This window comes from Leptonychotes weddellii, chromosome 3, assembly GCF_054177405.1.
Source record: "Leptonychotes weddellii isolate Sample4059 chromosome 3, ASM5417740v2, whole genome shotgun sequence".
Classification (NCBI taxonomy): Eukaryota; Metazoa; Chordata; class Mammalia; order Carnivora; family Phocidae; genus Leptonychotes; species Leptonychotes weddellii.
In genome coordinates this window covers 39336687-39356255 of record NC_138371.1, presented here as the reverse complement: position 1 = coordinate 39356255, position 19569 = coordinate 39336687, and the positions used below count along the sequence as shown (strand labels likewise).

At 41.1% G+C, this 19569-nt stretch overlaps 1 protein-coding gene across 1 annotated transcript in view; it reads left to right on the top strand.

Moving 5' to 3' along the window:
- The window catches only part of MYO1B (myosin IB), a 91513-nt gene that overhangs the window by 25727 nt on the left and 46217 nt on the right, over window positions 1–19569 (top strand). Inside the window, exons 5-10 of the mRNA XM_081813955.1 lie at window positions 9892–9990; window positions 11146–11249; window positions 12739–12886; window positions 13159–13277; window positions 18728–18814; window positions 19471–19536. Of these exons, the coding sequence (XP_081670081.1) occupies window positions 9892–9990; window positions 11146–11249; window positions 12739–12886; window positions 13159–13277; window positions 18728–18814; window positions 19471–19536 (623 nt within the window). The remainder of the gene's footprint in view (window positions 1–9891; window positions 9991–11145; window positions 11250–12738; window positions 12887–13158; window positions 13278–18727; window positions 18815–19470; window positions 19537–19569) is intronic.

The following is a 19569-nucleotide window of genomic DNA, read 5'->3' as shown; positions in this document are numbered from 1 at the left end:
TTAAAGATTTTATTTATTTATTTGAGAGAGAGAGACTGAGAGAGAGAGCACATGAGAGGGGGGAGGGTTGGGAGGGTCAGAGGGAGAAGCAGACTCCCTGCCGAGCAGGGAGCCCGATGCGGGACTCGATCCAGGGACTCCAGGATCATGACCTGAGCCGAAGGCAGTCGCTTAACCAACTGAGCCACCCAGGCGCCCATCATTATTAATTTAATACACTGTTTTTTAAATGAGGGTAATGCATCTAAACATTGTGGAATGATTGAATTATAATTGCTTTTGAGGACTCTAGGAAAATATTTAAGGATTACTTTCTTGTAAATTTTAGAAAATAACTTAGGTTTTACATTTTGAAGTTTAAGTTCCAAGTAGAAATGTCTTCCTGCCCCCTAACTAATTCTTGCAGTATCCATGGAGAATAAATATTAAACACTCAGTTCTTTTCCAGTTAAGATTAATATAACATCATGAATGGATTTCATATGGTGTTTGTTACCGTTCGTTCCCACAATGAAATTATATGGAAATCTGTGGTAGTGGGAACACCCTGTATTTTAGAGTACACTTTGCTTTGGGAAGGAAAGGAGTACGTTTGCGGTAAGAGCAGGAAATTTCACCCTGTGTAGATACAGGACTGACTCATAGGTGGTCAGTGGGAGTTGCTGTGCGCTGGCTTCCGGGGTGTAGAGCAATGGGCAAACCCATTCTTGTCCTCTCCAAGCTGCCGAAAGTCAGCTTCTTGGAGTCTACAAGGGAAGAAAGGACATGCCATTTTGTGGGAAGTGTGTTTTGTCTCGATTTCCAGCAGCCGTGTAGTAACAGCGTAGGTTGTTGTCCGTTGTACTGATCACCTGGAAGAAGACACACGATCAGTCAAGCCAGCTGGGTTGCCAGGGAATTTAAGAGAAAGCCCAGTAACTTTCTCTTTCTAAAAGAGGTGTGCCCGAAAACAAGTCTTGAATTCACCTGAAAACCATGTATCCCTGGAGTTGGTATCATTCGGCCAGGGGTGTTGCAAAAATAGAAAATGACACAGCTGCTTCCGCACAGAAGATAAAGTATGGAAGCACATCTAGCAGGTCTTGGCTTCTGTGAGATAATATTGCTGCTACTTTGTTAATGCTTGTAAGTATCATAAGATGTATGCATTTATATTTGAGGATTCGGGGCCTAGTGTTATGAACTAGAAACCTTGGACACCTGTTGCTTTAATTGGTAGTCGTAGGCACCTTCTTACAGCTGTGGCACTTGATGGCAGTTTTCACTGCGGAGAAAATGTGGTACAAGTCTCTGGGGATTTTATCTCCTAAAAGGAGAACAGCACAGAGGCAGATATGCTGTGAAAAAGCCTTACGATTTCAGGTGGCATATATACCTGTCCTTCCAGGTTAAAGCAGGAGGTATGGCTTTCCTGTTCACGGTAGGGTATCAAGAGCCTACTGTCATACCTGATACACCGTAGGTGCTCAGTAAATGCTGAGGTGAGGATAGAATTGGTTATATATAGGCAGGCCCTCCCTTTCCCTGCTCCATTATTTGGGGCAAACCTATGGTGTTACTTATGCAACTCTTCTCATGTGGTTTTTAATGTCTAAACAAGACAGCAAGTGACTCATTTTTCTGTGCCTCCATTTCTTCATCTTTGAAATGGGATAATAATATTACTGATCTTATAGGGTTATGAAAAGGTGTAAATTATTTGTTAACATCTAAAGTGCGTGGAATGGTGCCTGGCACCCAGTAAACATTGAATAAATGTTTGCTTTTTTTTTTCATTATTCTATACTTATGGTTTATGGTCTCCAGCCCCTCGCCAAATATATGTCCTATAAGGACAGAGACTTAGTTTGTGTGGCTCATTGCTGAATGACAGCAACAAAAACAGTCTGACACCTGAAATATATTTCTTGAATTAATTAATAACTACACAAGTACACAATGAATAATAAGTGACATAACTGTGACATAGAAAACTTTATTGAGAAATAAAACTCCTGCTTTATTGGATAATTTTATCTGAGTATTTAAAACAATTTTTTATTGAGCTGTAATTGATGTACAACATTATGTTAGTTTCAGGTGTACCACATCATGATTTCATATCTGTATACATTGCAAGATGATCACCACAATAAGTCTAGTTACCATCCATCACCATACGTAGTTACAAAAACTTTTTTTTTCTTGTGATGAGAACTTTTAAGGTCTGCTCTCTTAGCAACTTTCAAACATGCAGCAGAGTATTATTAACTATAGTTGATATGCTGTACGGTACATCCTCATGACTTATTTATTTTATATGTTGAATATTCTATGCTAATCATTTTTAAATGCTTTTTCTAAATCCCAGAAAGGCAGCAGAATTATTGGTATTCAAACTTCATCTGTCACTGCCTTCTCTTTTCAGCTTGAAAGAAATAATATCTTGTGAATTATGAAGGAAAGCAAGTGTTGAAATTAGTCTACCTATTAATACAGCTCAGTAAACCACTCCAAACTTAGTAGAGTAAAACAGTGGCCCTCTTTTATGCTGTTGGATGCTGTGGGTCAAGAATTCAGATGGGGCACAGTAGAGTTGGCTTGTCTCCATGATACATGGGGCTTCAGCAGGGAAGACAAATGATTGGGGGTGACTTGCATGAGTGAATGCTGGAATCTTCTGGAAGCTTTATTGTATGTCACATGTCAGGCTCCTGGGCTAGGATGATTCAAAGTGTGTGCTGAGTTGGGACTGTTGACTAGAGCCACCTATATGTGGCCTCATGTGGTTTGGGCTTCTCACAGATGGCTAGGTCCTGAAGGAGAGTGTTCCAACAGGAAACCATCCTGATAGAGAACCAAGAGGAAGCCTGCAGTAGCCTGGGAGATCAGACAGTGTCACTTCTGCAGAACTCCATGAAGTCAAAGTCAGCACAAGCTTGCCCAGAGTTGGGGGTGGGGCATGAAGATTCCACCTCTCAATGGGAAGAGTGTCAAATAATTTGTGACCATTTTAAACAGCCTCAATCTGATGGGTTGTTTTCAGAAATGGTCACAATAATCTCTCCCCTTGTGTCTACACCCTTGGGTAGTCCTCTGTCTCAATGACTCAGAGTTTGGCCATGGGATTTATTTTGGTCCATCGAACAATTAGTAAACATGGCACAACCAAAGACTTGAAAGTTGGTCATATATTGGAGCTTGTCTTCTCATGCTCCTCTTGGGAACGCTCTCCTTACCACCATGCGAATGAACCTGGGCTAGGCTCCTGGATGGTGAGAGACCACATGGAGTGAACCACCAGACGTAAGGGTGAGGGAACCTGAGATCAGCCAGCTGCTGGCAGATCGCCGGCCTGTGAGCAAGCCCAGGAGAGATCAGCTGAGCTGGCTCAAACCAGAACTACAAAGCTGATGCTCAGACTCATGAACTGATAAATGGTACCGTTCTAAGCTGCTAAGTGTTGGGACAGTTTGTTGTGCGGCAAAAACTAACTGATTCAGAGGTCCAATAGATAACCTACTTTCCTACCCCCGGTTTGGCATCATGAGAAACAGGCACAGGAATCAAGCTGGAGAGGAAGCAGCTTTATTACTGTGAGAAGCGGCTTTTGGTTTCTCGCGTACGCAGGTGTGCTGGGAGCCTGGAAGTTAGGCAGGCATTGACAGCCTTAAGCAACCTCTGACCTCCTCCTGTGCGCAGTGCCCCAGTTCTCTTAGACCGCGCCGGTGAGCAGAGCCGATTGGGAATACGGCGTGGGGACCTAGAGGGCTGAACTGTATGTGCCTGCTCATTTCCCTGTCTCAGTCGCCCTGCTCAGAGATGTCCTTCCTTCTGCCCAGGTGAGGAGTGAGTAAGGGGCTGAGAGAGGCGAGGGAGTTAGTCTAAGGAGAGCCTCCCACTAGGAATCAATAGAGCAGGAGGGAACATCCACCCCACTCACAGGGCAGATGGGAGATGGAGCGAATCTCTTGGAATTCCTCTTCTAGATTTCTTTTGAATTTATGATGCAATTGGCTTGCACTTTTATGTGCTGTCTCATGACATGTTTGTATATATGACACATCCATGCCATTTGTAGGATACGGAATACAGTTGTACTCTTTTATTTTTATTTTTTATTTTTTATTTTTTTTAAAGATTTATTGTATTTATTTATTTGAGAGAGAGGATGAGAGGAGAGAGAGAGCACATGAGAAGGGGGAGGGTCAGAGGGAGAAGCGGACTCCCCGCCGAGCAGGGAGCCCGATGCGGGACTCGATCCAGGGACTCCAGGATCATGACCTGAGCCGAAGGCAGTCGCTTAACCAACTGAGCCACCCAGGCGCCCCCAATTGTACTCTTTTAAATGGTTTGAGATTTATAGCTTTGTTTTTCCTTTTATATCATATCTTTGATGTTATTGATGACAAGTTAGGAGCAAAACGACTTGTTGGAACACTCCCTAAAGGAAACTGCACTGCTTTGTTTTCTGAGAATACATAGAGATTGAGGTAGCATTGGAGACTAGCCATACATGAGTCATTTCTCAACAGCTAGTGAATATTCATCAATAAACCGTGTCTGTTTTTAACCTGTCTTCTTTAGGATCAAAATTCACCAAAAACAAAGACAATGCATTGTCTAGTTTATAACACAGGGCTGGGCTTTCTTAGTGCTTCAGTATTCAGAGTGCTCTAATATTCAGAAGACAGAAATAATCCACCATTGGTTGTGAAGTATCCTTAGCAATAAAACAAATTTCAAAGAGCAGTGCTGTTACTCTGTAGTGGATGGCTTTGTATAAAAATGGATGCTTTCCTTCATCTCAATTTTACTTCTGTGGTTTTTCTATTACAAAAATATGTTTACTGTGAAAAAAGACTATTTGTTTGCCACGAAACAAGATTATATACAAATACAGAAGACATCAGATATTAAATATGTCTAAATTAATTAGGATAATATATCTAATAATATGATACTATGGCCTATATTTCATTAATTTTATTTCAGGGTTGGAGATGGAGTTTTAGATTCAGATATGTACATATATGAGTAAATTTTTAATTATTAAACATTAAATTTGTTAGGAAGAAATCTGTTGTGAAAATACGTATATATGCTATAGGTATATAAACAGATCCTAATAAAAACCAGTTGTTGATTAAGGAGATAATAAGCCAGCTTTTCCTGGTGTTTTAAAGCCCCAATTAATATTTCATGTGCAGACACCAGACACCTTTTCACAGCTTCCCACGGAGCAGGTGCAGCTATCGTTAGAGCTGATTTTATAACTTTAGGATACTGACTTTGGAGTGAAACTTGAAGCTGATTTCTTAAAAATTCCCATTTTTTTTGGTGGAGGTAAGGGAAAATCGTAATGTCGTGGCATGCCAGGTGGTTCACATGTCTCACAGCCAGTGACCCGCAGGTAGATGGAGCTCCATGTGATGCTCAGGCTGAGAGAGAGCCCCGTGGCGACTGTTCGCAGGTGCTCTGGTTCACTGTAACACACGTGTGCAGTGAGTGCTTTGTAAGAAGACCTTCGCCCTTTTTTTTTTTTTTAAGATTTTATTTATTTATTTGAGAGAGAGAGCACAAACAGGGGAAGGGGCAGAGGAAGAGGCAGAAGCAGACTCCCCGCTGAGCAGGGAGCCCGATGCGGGGCTCGATCCCAGGACCCTGGGATCATGACCTGAGCCGAAGACAGACGCTTAACCGACTGAGCCACCCACGTACCCCCACCCCATCTTTTTGACTTTGAAATTTGTTATTAGTGAAACTTCCTGATTGTCAGTCAGCCTTGAGGGTTTTGTTGTCTATTTCCAGAAAAAGTAGAGGGTTGACTTTGGAGTGTATGACCTACTACATGAGCAGACTTAAGCTCATAGTCCGTTTTCCACTGAGACTGCCATCCGTTGTGCGAACACACCGGTTACTTAGATTGCAGGCCCATCGTTTTTGCTAAAGCAGCAGTGAAGGGGCATACATTAATTGGAAAAGCCTAAATGCCGCTCAAACACTTTTTTCATAATATTTATCTTTGAGCAACTGGAGAGGAGCACAGGATCTCTGGGGCTTGGTCAGAGTTGTGCATCATGGTGCTTCCGTTGTCATTCCGGTCTTGGCAAAACTGAGACCAAGCTGATTATTCTTTTTTTTTTTTTAAGATTTTATTTATTTATTTGACAGAGAGAGACACAGCGAGAGAGGAAACACAAGTAGGGGAGTGGGAGAGGGAGAAGCAGGCTTCCCGCTGAGCAGGGAACCCGATGCAGGGCTGGATTCCAGGACCCTGGGATCATGACCTGAGCCGAAGGAGACGCTTAACGACTGAGCCACCCAGGTGCCCCCAAGCTGATTATTCTTTAAGCCTTGGACTTGGACAACAAGTTTTTGGTTGTTTTTTTTTTTCAGGAAGGGAGACAATACATAAAATAAATTGGATCAAACTATCTAATCTTTCATCTGTTATATTCTAAAGTAATGTCAAGTTTTTTTCTTCCCAACTGCTACTTATCTTGCTATTCCTGTGCCAGTTAAAAGACTTCCTTCTCTAGCAGGTGCAGATATGGACCTTTTACTCCTTTCATGTCTTGTACCGTGGGGAGGTTGGCCTATGCTGTGCACAAGCACGTGTCCCTGCCCTTGACTAGTCACATTAGTAATTAGTCAAAACCAGGAAACTAATTAATATGAACTTAAATTGACATTTTGAGAGGGAAATGTATCTGCATTGGAATACACAGAGACTTATACTCTCTTCTCTACTAAATGCTCGGCATATCCTGCACTCTTCTTTACTAAATCTTGTTAGCAGAGGCTCAGTCAGTGGTGGCAGAAGCGTGTAAAGCCACAGGGAAGGCTGAGCCAGTGTTTGCTTTGACTAATTCGGGGGAACATTCAGTAAATTAAAATGGTCAGGTGGCAAGTCTTTATATGTTCTGTACTTTGAGTAATTATTTGATATGGCTTCGTACTCTTAGATTATGTTGGTGCATGCCCATTAAAAATGAATAGGGAATGGTTTTAAGCATTAGTAAATTATTTTGGGGCAGACCTTTTCCCTGATTACTCTTCTACCTGAAAGCTTGTAACATACGAGAAAAGTCATAAAGACATGAGAGGCTCTAGGGTAATAGACTAAGCATTTTAGGTGCTAAAACCTTCAACTGCCTTTAATAAAAGTTTTCTCATTTTGTGATTGAGTTGCTTAGGTGAAATCAGTGTTTATGGATTTTGCATTCTTTTTACTGGAAAATTACAAACTGTAACTTTAGTCACCTAAAGCTTTGAATTCTGGCTCTGTCACTTGGTAACAATGTGATATGAGCCTTGTTTACTCATCTATAAAATAGGGATTATAAAACCAACCTCAGGGGAGGTTTTTGGGGCCGAATATGATAATGAATGAAAAGCACCAAATGCATAGCAAAAGGTCAGTGAAAGTTCCTTTCCTCCTTCCCCTCTGCACCTTTCCTTTTAAACACATCATATTATGCTTCACATTTGAATGTGATAGTAATCACTGATCATATCAGCATGTATGGTTCAAGAAGTACATTGGCCAGCATTCCTTTCCACACTGTGCACATATGAATATTCTTCTTTAACCTGGTGGCTGATGTCTCCTGAATCTTCTAGCCATCGCTGTTTCAGACTCTCCACTTTCTGTGAGCATTTGTCCAAAAAGTGCCAGACCTGAGGCTGGCCAGAGTGTGCCTCTCATGCAGGGTGGCTCTGTCATGCGTTGAGGGCATTATTGAATGTCTTGAAGTACCACGGTTGGCTTGTTAGAATGTGATTGGATGAGTGCCATTGAACAATTGTCATCATGATTAAGGTGCCCCTGTGAAATGAGAGGACTGTGTGGCAGAACTCCTACCGCTATGGGAAGAGCCTGGGGGTTTTTGGGCTTTGACCCCAAATGCATAGTCATTCTGCCTTCCTCACTCCATTTCCTGCTCTCTCTTGAGGAACTAGGCATCCCACCTTGGAAAGAACTGCTGCTGTTGATTTGGGTGGTGGGAGTTGTCAGAGCGTGTGTGACTCTTGTAGGCCATGAGGGAGAAGGTCTTCATATTTGCAGTTGGTGCTGGGTGCGTTTCTAGATTGTTCCTGGCACGTAGTGGGTGAGCATTAAGCGAGCTGACTGAAGGAATTGTACATGAACAGATAAAGTGAACTGTAGCATTTGTTTATATTTTTCACGTAGTTGAGTTACTTCCTTCTAGACTTGAGGAATTTCCTCTAAAGATTAGCTTCCCAATGAAGAATCTGCCCGTGCTCTGTGGATTTTTTCTTCTAAAACTGCCTGTACCCCTAGGACCCCATAGGATCTTGGTCACATGCTAATAAGTACAGTCATACTGCATTTTTATCTTCCCTGCTTATTCTGCCTTCTGCTTTGTATGTCAGTCTTTACTTACAAACCGAAACATGCAGTCCTTCGAGATGATGAATAGTACACGATCCCTTCTTTTTGAAATTCTGTCTCACTCGTGCTTTTCGATTTCTGTTTTCTTTCTTTTTGCTAAATATGAAGTCTTCATGATTTCTGTGTATGATTTGAGGGCATTGGCAGTCATCCAAATGAAATGAGAGCTGGAGATGAAAATTGAAACTCTAGAGCATCCTGTTCTTACCATTTTTGAATTTACGTATTTTTGTTCTCATTTTTAATTTTATGTGTCCTTGCAACCCATCTCTTCATTCTTACAAATGACCTCCGGTATTGGGAGGCCCCTAGGACTTCTCATTTCATCAGATCTGCACTCTTTATCTCTCCCTAAGCTCCTCTTTACATGCTAGTGTGGATTCCAGAAACACACACTGAGAAGTTCAGTGACCGTTCCCAGAGAAATTGCACATCTCTCCCTCATTCCTTTGATAATGTTTAGATTTCAACCTGATTAGAAATCAAATGTGTCTGTTCTCTAGAGTTAATAATGGGATCACTGATTCAGAATTTTACAACTAAATTTGGCTTTTGCCTGCAGGATCCAGACTCTCTTTATATCACTTTTATATAAGCAGGACTTCAGGTGAAATAGCTCTGCTATTGTACTTTGGCATCTCTTGTATATTGCCACAATGGCTCTTTTCTGGTTGGTTGGCTTCTTTCTCCCTCCTTTTTTCCCTCCCTTCCTTCCTTTCTTCAGTTTTGGATAAAAGTTTGAAAACTTGATAAGACATCAAATTATTGGGTGAAAAATTATCTGGAACCAAGGAAAGTATGCTGCCAAATAACAACACCAAATTCCATGAGATGAAAATCACCTTTCATTCTCTAAGACTTTGAAATATCCAGAAAATGTGCTTCCCTTATCCCAGGTGGGCAGGGTGTATGGATATGATGAGGTGGGGCTTGCATTATATCAGATGGCCTGATTTCAAATCCTACTTAAACTCTTGGACTGTTTTTTTCATCTGTTAAATAATATTTGATAAAACGGCTACGAGGATTCAGTGAGATAATGAGATATAAAGCACTTAGCACATAATAAGATCTCAGAAACACTAACTTGATAATTATTAAGTGGATTCATAACTGAATGGCTGAATTCCATTGCTTAGCTTTGTAATGCTGTGTTTTGAAGAACTTAATGTCCTCACATATTACATAAAACCAAGAGAACCTTAATATACAAACTGTATCGTTTTCTTTAATCAGCTCGTCGAATGTATTGTTGAACTTATTTTGCATATTCACTGTTGTATGACAAGAACCTGGTTTGTTTAATTTGGTGATCTTAGTTGGAGCTGGACTTCTTCCTGAAGGAAGAACGGAAAATTTAGCTTCTGTTATTATTTCATTAATACAAAACAGAAAGTGAAAAAGAAAGTGAGGGGGGTGGAAAAGAAGAACTACGCTGGATTTGAAAGCAAAATTAACAATATACGATGATTTGACTCTTCTCTCCTCTTTAGATCTTTTAGAGAAGTCTCGAGTTGTGAAGCAACCAAGGGGTGAAAGAAACTTCCATGTGTTCTATCAGCTGCTCTCTGGTGCCTCTGAAGAGCTCCTCAGTAAGTCCCTGTGTCTGCGCTTTAATTTTTAGTGTCACAGCATTTCCCAAAGCATTCTTTTTCATGTTCTTAAAAATGTTCCATGCCTGTGGTTGAAGTGCAGAACATGGTCTGTTTGCTCCTGTCATCCTGCCCCAGTATTTGCTTGCTCTGTATCCCTGTACCTCACCAGATGCTGTGCACAGGTCTCAGATGGCTAACTCAAAGAGCTAACTAAATATTAGGGAGGTGAGGGGGAGGGAATCATAAATTTAAACAATAAAATGGAAGTATATGATTGTTCCACTCAGGAAGAAGAAATTAACAGGGAGCAGTAGATGAAAACAACTATAAAAAAAAATTGCTCAGTGAAAATTAAACATAGTGGGAAAACATTTGTAATTGATAAAAGAGTTAAAAATCTGACCTTTGGCTATTTTAGGGAATTAATATAAGTCTATCAGAATAGTATCCAATAAGCTAAGTGATGAAATTTTTGAACAAATAGTCCAAATGGGAACTATGGGAAGTAAATGACATTTGGGGAAGAATCATCCTCACTAATAATCAGCAAGCATAAACCAAAAGCACTGATACGTTCGCTGTACATATATTAGCAGAAGTCACGAAAAAGGACTAACCTGGCAGAATTATCGGGCCCTGGTCTGCTTAGAGCTTGTGGGTGTCACTTCCAAGTGAGGACTTCTTCCTGGGGACTAGTTAGCAATCCAGAATAAGTCATGAAATGATCAGAGCCCACTGCCCAGGCGCACCATTTTTTTTGGAATAGATCCCAATGAAGTAATTCAAAAGAATCCAAAGAACACTTTGTATGAAGACCTTTATCACTGCTCTCGTGTCCAATGGCATGGGAATCACTCGGCAGACCTCATATGTTACAATGAAATAGTGCATTGAAGATGGTTAAGTTATAAAAATATGGAAGGGGCCTTACTATGAATAAATGTAAAAAAAAAAAGCAGTTTGAAATATGTACAACAGTGGTATAAAGGTAGATTTTAGAAAAATGCTATTAGTATTTGGGTATCAATTTTTGTTCTGTTGATTGAGTCCCTAATATGAAAGTCATTTTATCTGGAGGTCTTAAGGAATGAGATATTAAAGATGCTTAGATTTATTGAAGTAACTTACCAACTTGTATGCGTGATTCAATAGATAAACTTACACTTGAGCGGGATTTCAGCAGATATAACTACCTAAGTTTGGACTCTGCCAAAGTTAATGGAGTGGACGACGCAGCAAATTTCAGAACTGTCAGGGTAAGCAAGATACAATCCTTTCATTATTCTTTAAAATGGGCAACACTGTATATTGCTCATTTGGAATTGATAACAATTCTGAGTTTTCTCAGAGGTCTAACTCATGCACCCTAAGGTTTTAGAATTGCACAAGAATTTCTTGTATTCTTATTAAAATTATACAATATTGTGAAGGCCCACGCTTTCCTAGAGCATGCGATTTTACTATTTATCAAAAGGAGCTTTCTTACTCTATTATCCTGACTCTTTTAATGCTGTATTTAAATCATATATTTTCATGGCGATTGCTTAGTAGTTAATAATGTCCAGCTGTGAAAACTGTCCTAGGAAAGCATTAAATGAATACTGTTTTTGAGACAGAAAGTCATGTTTTTATATATTTTTCCACAAATCATATGTAAGCCAGAATGATTGGCATTTCATGCTCATTAGAAAATAGATTATTTTAAACACTATCCTAACTTTGAAAATTACTCCTAGTAGGACATGCTATTGTAACTGTACTTCACTTCCGAATGGGACAGCTGTGGTGGTGAGGAGGCGGGGGAGGAGGTCAGATCAGCTGAAACAGGACTGGCATCAGTTCATCTTCACGGCTGAGTGAAAATGACGTGGGGTTCTTTCCTGCTCTATTATTGTATATGTTTGAAATTTTCCATGAGAAAAAATGCACATGACTCCCTTCACTAGGTAGCCTCATCACAAACAAAGAAAAGAAAACAAAAAAGCTGGGCTATTTTCAAAAAGAAAGTATTTCCTTGAGTATGTAATTTGTTAAAACTCTGTAAACATCCCCGTACGGGAAGCCTATTGATTTTTGGACATGATTTAAGAGTTCGGTTCAAGTCCAGTTCTGTAATGCTTTGCCTGGCAAATCATCAGCACTCAATAAAAGTTTATGACTGATGGAATGTTCCTTGTTACCTGTAATGCCTTGGGTCAGGCACTTCACCTTTGCAAATCAGTTTTTCTCAGGTGAAATAAACGAGGAGGGTTTTATGTAGGATTAGGTTATAAAGAGCTTTTTGTTTGGTTTTCTTCCTAGCATCAGAACCCAGTATAAAAAAAGATACATATACACATGTGTACACACACACACACACACACACACACACACACACTCTCTCTGAGCTGCTGCAGATGAAATGGGTTAGAACTCAAGGCCCGGCTCCCAGCCTCCTTTTCCTTCATCTTCCTCTTTGTACTCCTGCACCCCCTTGCCACAGCATGCCAAGTGCCCTGGGGATCCTTGAATCACAGCATGAAACCACTGAACAAGTTAGAGCCCCACACTGGTGCTGCATCAGGTCTCTTAATAGGTTTGCCCTTCGGAGAGCTTATTCTCCGACACTTGGTCTATTCATTTGTTTTTTTTTTCAGAAACGAATCTGTTATCAGATTTAGTAAAAAAAAAAAAAAAAAAAAAATAATGATAAAAGAATGGCAGAAAGAAAACAGCTGTTTTTCTCCCCCCCCCACCCCCCTGCAGAACGCCATGCAGATTGTGGGTTTTATGGATCATGAAGCTGAGTCTGTCTTGGAGGTGGTGGCCGCGGTGTTGAAACTGGGGAACATCGAGTTCAAGCCCGAATCTCGAGTGAATGGTTTAGATGAAAGCAAAATCAAAGACAAAAATGGTAAGTCGGTGGAGACTCAGCCTTGTTTAGCAAACTGGCTTTGAACTTCTGCCCAATTTTTAATCTAGAAAGTAAAACTTTTGCTTTTCATGGGTTCGAAAACACTTTCCAGTGAAACTGAACAGAAACATAATTAGAGCAGAGTGTTAAGTCTTTCGAGTTATACATTTTCTGCTGTTTGATTTGAATGTGATTTAGAAGGAACACCGTAAGCCTTGAAAATGATTTTTAGCAGCACACAGGCAGTCATCGTTTGTCCATCCCCCCTACAGAGTTAAAGGAAATCTGTGAGTTGACCGGCATTGATCAGTCAGTTCTAGAACGAGCATTCAGTTTCCGAACGGTGGAGGCCAAACAGGAGAAGGTTTCAACTACACTGAATGTGGCTCAGGTGGGTGAAACATAATGCCCAGAAGTAAGTTTTTAAAAAGTCTGTGATATTTGTATTTAAGTGGAAACAAAAATTTTATTTTGCAGGCTATTATATGAACTGTCATACGGTTGTAGGCATTGTTCTGAGCACTCGGGGCAGAGCAGCAAACTAAGCAGATAAGGATCCCTGCCCTTGTGGAGCTTAAACTTTTGGCAAGAGGAGGAGTCCGACAATAGCCAGTTGACCTAGTCAATAAATCAATTTATATAGCAAGCTAGCAGCAGACAAAGAGAAAAACTAGAGCAGCAAAGGGAGACCCACAGTGCTGGGGCGGGGAAGTCGGCTCTGAGTGAGCAGGGAAATGACACCAGTGGCGTGACCTGCCTTGTATTGCAAAGGGTCCTTGTGGCTGCAGTGTGGCGAGCAGAGTGGGGAGTGGGGAGGAGCACAAGCAGGGTGTCTTAGTTTGGGCTGCTGTAACAGGATACCATAGTCTGGGTGACTTAAACAAAAAAACCCGTTTATTCCTCATAGTTCTGGAGGCTAAAAGTCTGAGATCAGGGGGCTAGCGCGATCGCATTCTCGGTGAGGGCCATCTTCCTGGTAGACAGACAGCCACCCTCTTGCTGTATCCTCTTCACACAGCAGGGGGTGGAGGAAGGGAGAATGCATGCAGGTGTCCTCATCCCCTTATAAGGAACACTAATCCATCATCGGAGCTCTCCCCTCATGATGTCATCCGACATCTAAACCTAACTCTCTCCTAAAGGCTCCCCCTCCAAATACCATCCCGTTGGGGATTAGGGCTTCTACATGGAATTTGGGGTGGGGTGGAGGGACTACACATACTTTCAGTTCATGGCACTGGGGAGCTGTAAGAAATGTGTGCTAAGCTAGAAATGATGGTGGCTGAACCAGGTCGTAGCCGTAGAGTGAGAAGTGGTCACCTCTGGGTATCGTTTGAAGGTAGAGGCCACAGGACGTGCTGCTGGCTTGATAGTCAGTATGAGAGAAAGAGAAGAGTCAAGGATGACTCCCAGCACTTTTCACCTAAGCAACTGGGAAAATAGAATTGCCCTTCACAGATTTGGAGAACACGGTGGGAGAGGCCAGTGTGTGGTCAAATGGCCAAATTGGCCTCCCTCCTTCCTTCTTGTCTACTGTCCATCTGAAGCCAGTGAAGTCTTTCTGAGACAGTCTGAGTTGCTTATTTGTTCTCTCTTTTGGTTCAAGTTAAGTGGATGAAGGGATGGATGGATGTGTGTGTGGATGTTATACCCAGGCAGCTTCTGGAACCCTTTCCAATATAAACCCTTTGTTCTACGGCTTAGACATTTTCCAACTGGTCAGTGCTGATCTGGGCTGGAATTAAAGGACTAATTCGGGACTGTTCCCACAGAGCCCTACTTTATTCTCCCCCCATAGTCCAACTGTGTTCTCCCCCTCTTTGTAAGTGGCTTTAAGCATCTGTAAGACAGTAGGTGGATTTCCTCTTTCTCTTGGCTGCTCTGAACTAGGCTCTGCTACTGACCCAGGGATGCCTGTGTGTCTGTAGTTTTCTTTCAGTGTTGATTTCTTATCTTAGGTGAGCTGTTTTGACTATGAAAAATACTATAACTTTGTGTATATGTAAAATTTTCTAGCTATAACTGTTGTGTGTCCTCCTTCTAAAGTACTACTTCTGCTGTCCTGTCTTTCCAGGGCAACCTTACTAATGCAAAGTCAGATGGTGAGCGACTGACTTAATCAAGAAAAATTCGTTGAGCCTGCTCAGCACAGGCCCCCATGTAGACCGTTAGCAGGGGCATAAGGGATGAAAGAAGACTTCATGGAGAAGATGGTTTCTGAGCCAGTCTTGAAGGATTTAGGTGTACAAAGAATGGGCAAAAACACATTTCAAAAAGAAAACAGTGAGAAGAGGAGTCCACATCTTGGGGAGGGTTGGTCGGGCTCGGCTGTAGCTTTAGGCTTGTGAAATGGGTTCAGAGGAATGGGGCTGGAAAGGTTAAGTGTGGAGGCGGTTCTCAAACTTGAGTGCACATCAGGACCCCCTGGAGGGTTTGCCAGACCTGGTTTGCATGCCGTGTCTCTGGAGCGTTGGATTCAGTAGGTCTGCGGTAGGACTGAAGAATGTGTGCGTCTCACAAGGTCAGTGCTGCTGCTGGTCCAGGGACCACATTTTGAGAACCACTGTATTGAAGGTCACACTGAGTTTAGACATTTTCAATAGCCAGAGTGGTGATCGTTAAATATACGCTGTTGCAAAGAGAAAAGGCCTGCTGCTTAAGAAGCCCTTTAGGAATATCCACATATATATGGATATATATGGAATATATATGTGGCTATATTGTGGTGTTTTTATTGTGTACTTTTACTCTTGCCTTTTAATCATCCTCTACGGAAACCAGGCCCAGGTGCCTCCTACTTAATGAGCTTGAGTCACCTTGCATCCCTAGGTTAAACTTTTCCACATTCTTTTAACCTTTGGCATAAAAGAATTTGGCTTGAGATCCTTGGTTTTTCAGCTCCTTATTCAAGTTCTTTTTTAATGTAGGATTTAGGTTTCTACCAATCTTACTGCCTAAAAGGTTTCAATTCCAGCAGGAAGTAATTTGTTTTATTAACATTTCCTCATAGCTTCAATTCTTGGGCCCCATGATCATCTTTATTGCCCCGTTCCTCATTCTCCCCAAGGCATTTCGATCTTTCCTCAGATACAGCGAGGAATAGTGAAATGATAGACACTCAAGACAGAGCTGTCTTTCAGCTTCGGCCACATCCTCCCTCCCTGCCTTCCACGGCCCTCGGCCCTCGGGCCCTCGGTAATCTGACCCTACACAATTGATCTCAGTTTATTCCCTGTGCTGAGTTCTCTAAATGCCATACTTCTTTTTACCCAGTTCCTTTGCTCCTACTTCTCCTTTACCCACATGCCATGGCTCATTCTTCCTGTCTGTCTGAATGGTCCATCTAATTACACCTCATCCAGGAAGCCTTCCTAGATCCCATTGGCCCCCTCTTCTCCCTTCCCTGAATTCCTTTTTCTCTTGCTGTTGGGCACTTGCTCTCTGATTGTTCCATTCATCTTGGTTTGATCTCCACCGCCACACTGTAAGCTTCTACCGAGTGGGCCCTACAGCCATACATCTGTGTATCTCCTTCACCTGGGCCATAGACTAATAGCGGTCATGTCCGAAGCACATCCACTGGGGATCTTTCTCAGTAAGCTTCACACAGCTGCAGAAACGTGTAGTCTCTTCATATTGTGCTTAGAATCTGAGATGGTGAATCGGTGCATTCGGTGTCTTCCTTATTTCTGTACACCTCATTGGTGATCCTTAAGTGAGAGTAAATATTCCTTCCCCTACTTTGGAGGACATTAGTGTGGAAATGAAGTGGCATGAATCAGACTCAGGAAGTCAGGCCTGGGAGATGGGCAGCTCCCTGGGGACATTTGAGTTTGAGACTTCTGGAATAAATAATTTGTTTGAAGGCAGCAAAGAAGATTAATACATTGGCTGTGAATACACTTTAAAAAATACAATGTAGTGCCAGAATAAGTTGTCACTATTAGTTCGATTGCATATTGAAATGGTGGTTTTTTGGAAGCCGGTAGCATACCACGAGAAAAACCAGATGCCATTCTGATGACATTCTGTTTGCAAATAAGTGATGTTTTGAGATTATGCGGTGTTTTCAGGTAAATGGAATTTGCAAGAAGAAAGCGGAGAGGATGAAGAAAGAATTCTATAGGCGCACGAGCGGGAAAGGAAGAAGATACTTCAGAAATCATGATATAAATACATGTATAGACTTACTGTGTAGGGGCGCCTGGGTGGCTCAGTCGTTAAGCGTCTGCCTTCGGCTCAGGTCATGATCCCAGAGTCCTGGGATCGAGCCCCGCATCGGGCTCCCTGCTCCGCGGGAAGCCTGCTTCTCCCTCTCCCCCTCCCCCTGCTTGTGTTCCCTCTCTCGCTGTGTCTCTCTCTGTCAAATAAATAAAATCTTTAAAAAAATTTAAAAAAATTAAAAAAAAAAGACTTACTGTGTGCCAGGCACTGTTCTAGGCACTTGTATGGCCTATTTGAAGAAAGTAAAACCTAGAAGGAAGGAGGGTAGAGAAAAGGTGTTTGTCTAAACCCAGGCTTCTTTCTCTATCTCAGCATTTACATGCATTTTCTGCAATGGGATCATTAACCACCATCACCCTCCAAGACAACATTGTGCAGTTGGGTTCTATTTGTCTGCCAACTTCTCAGTGGATTTTCTAGCTCTCATTGGAGTGGCTGCCTGAGATGTAGGGAGAGAGATTTGGGATTAGCATGGAAGTGTCAGATGAAGGGAGAAGGTGCTCTAAAGCTGCCGTACGTTGCCAGCAAGGTGACTGTGTGATTAAAGTTGTTACACTTCATTTAGAAAGAAACGTGGAAAAAGAACTTCCATATAACCTAATTCTTTATAAGATAAAAATGGAATGGTTTGCTTTTGTAGTAATGCCCACATTTCTACTTACCAGCAGTGTTAGGAATAGGAGCAAACCCTCCAGTTCTGCTCCCCGAGGCTGCTGACGCTCATCCGCAGGCCTCCCCGGGAGCACTGCCTCACACATCTCTTGTTGGTGCGCGCTTGAGGTACCCACGTGGCACCCGATGCCTGTAGGGACTCTTAGGTTCGCCCCAGCAAGGCTCCCTTTCTCCAGTGCGTGCATTCTAGGTCAGAGTCAGCGAGACTCTGTCTTCTGCCCCTTCTTTGTCAGGTACCTCTGAACAGCTTCAAATAAATGAATAAGCAAATAAAAGCATGTGATTTCTATTTTATCCAGCACATTGTCTAACAGTGTATTGTGACACTAGTCTTTATGGAATTTTTTTTTTAAATGTCCAGAGGGTTGAATGAAGGAAAAAATTTGCAGATCACATCAGTGAGACCCATTTTCACGTTTTTTCTTTGAGTTTCCTTTCCTATGTGTAGGGGTTGAAAAGATAGAGTCTTCGTATAAAATGTACAGTTTCTTATTTTCATAAAACATAAGCATTTTCCATTTTATTAGCTAATTTTTATAATGATCATTCTGTGATAACTGTGTAACTTCCCTTTCAGTGGGCATTCATTTATTCATTTTGCTATTCTACTGTTGTTGGACTTCTAAATTGCCTCTGATTTTCCTCTCTTCTGTAATACTGAGATGGATATCTTTCTGGAGAAAGTGTTTGTAATGTTTTGAATTCATTTCCTGGGATGCAAAAAAGCATAATAATTGGGTATAAATAATTTGCCCAATTCTCTTAACGGTTTGACTGTTCATCCAGAGTATAATGAAGACTGGCTCTGAAAAGAAATTTGAAATAAAACAGCTTTAAATATTTAAAGAAATACCTTTATTATTTTATTGAAATTAAGCATTGTGACAATTGTGGGTGCTGAGTTTTTCTTTTTCTTTCTTCTCCTTTTTTTTTTTTTATTAATAGGCATATTATGCCCGTGATGCTCTGGCTAAAAACCTCTACAGCAGATTGTTTTCATGGTTGGTAAATCGAATCAATGAAAGCATTAAGGTACTGAATTTCAATAACCAGATAAATCAGTTGTAATAAATGGTATTCAGAGTATAAACATTAAGTTAAAAATACTTTAATTCTATAATCAGATAATTGATTATGACTTACAAAGTTGTTCCTTGAAAAGAATTTACCTTGCATAGGATTGAAATTTGTCAGGATTCTATTTATTTTGTTTTGCCATGTATGTTGTAAGAAATCTCACCCGTCAGTGGTCTAGTGGTCTTTGCAGAGTTACTCTGAGAGCATCCTAGGTCTTGGTTGTGGTTCATCTATCTAGTTTATGCACTTGGCTGAAAAGGTCACTTAACCTCTCTAGCTACTGATACGTTCTTCAGTAAAATGAGGGTATTGGAGTAGTGTGATTTTGAAAGGCCCTACCTAGATCATAACATTGAGCAATCTTTTATTATAATAAAGCATCACTAATACCATCTTTAAATAAGTCACCTATTAAAATTTCTGGAAGATTCCATACCAATATTCTATCTCATACATTAAAAAAAACAAACAAACAAAACTAAACTAAATTACAGTTATTCTCCTAGTTGTGAAATGCAATTAATTTATAATGTATGTCTGTATTCCTTAGTATGCTTTTAGTGTTCTATTTCAGGCCTGAATTAACCCATCAATTTTAAACTTTTTTTAAGGCACAGACCAAAGTGAGAAAGAAGGTCATGGGTGTTTTGGACATCTATGGCTTTGAAATTTTTGAGGTAAGCTTTTTTCCTAGCTTTTGTATTATCTTT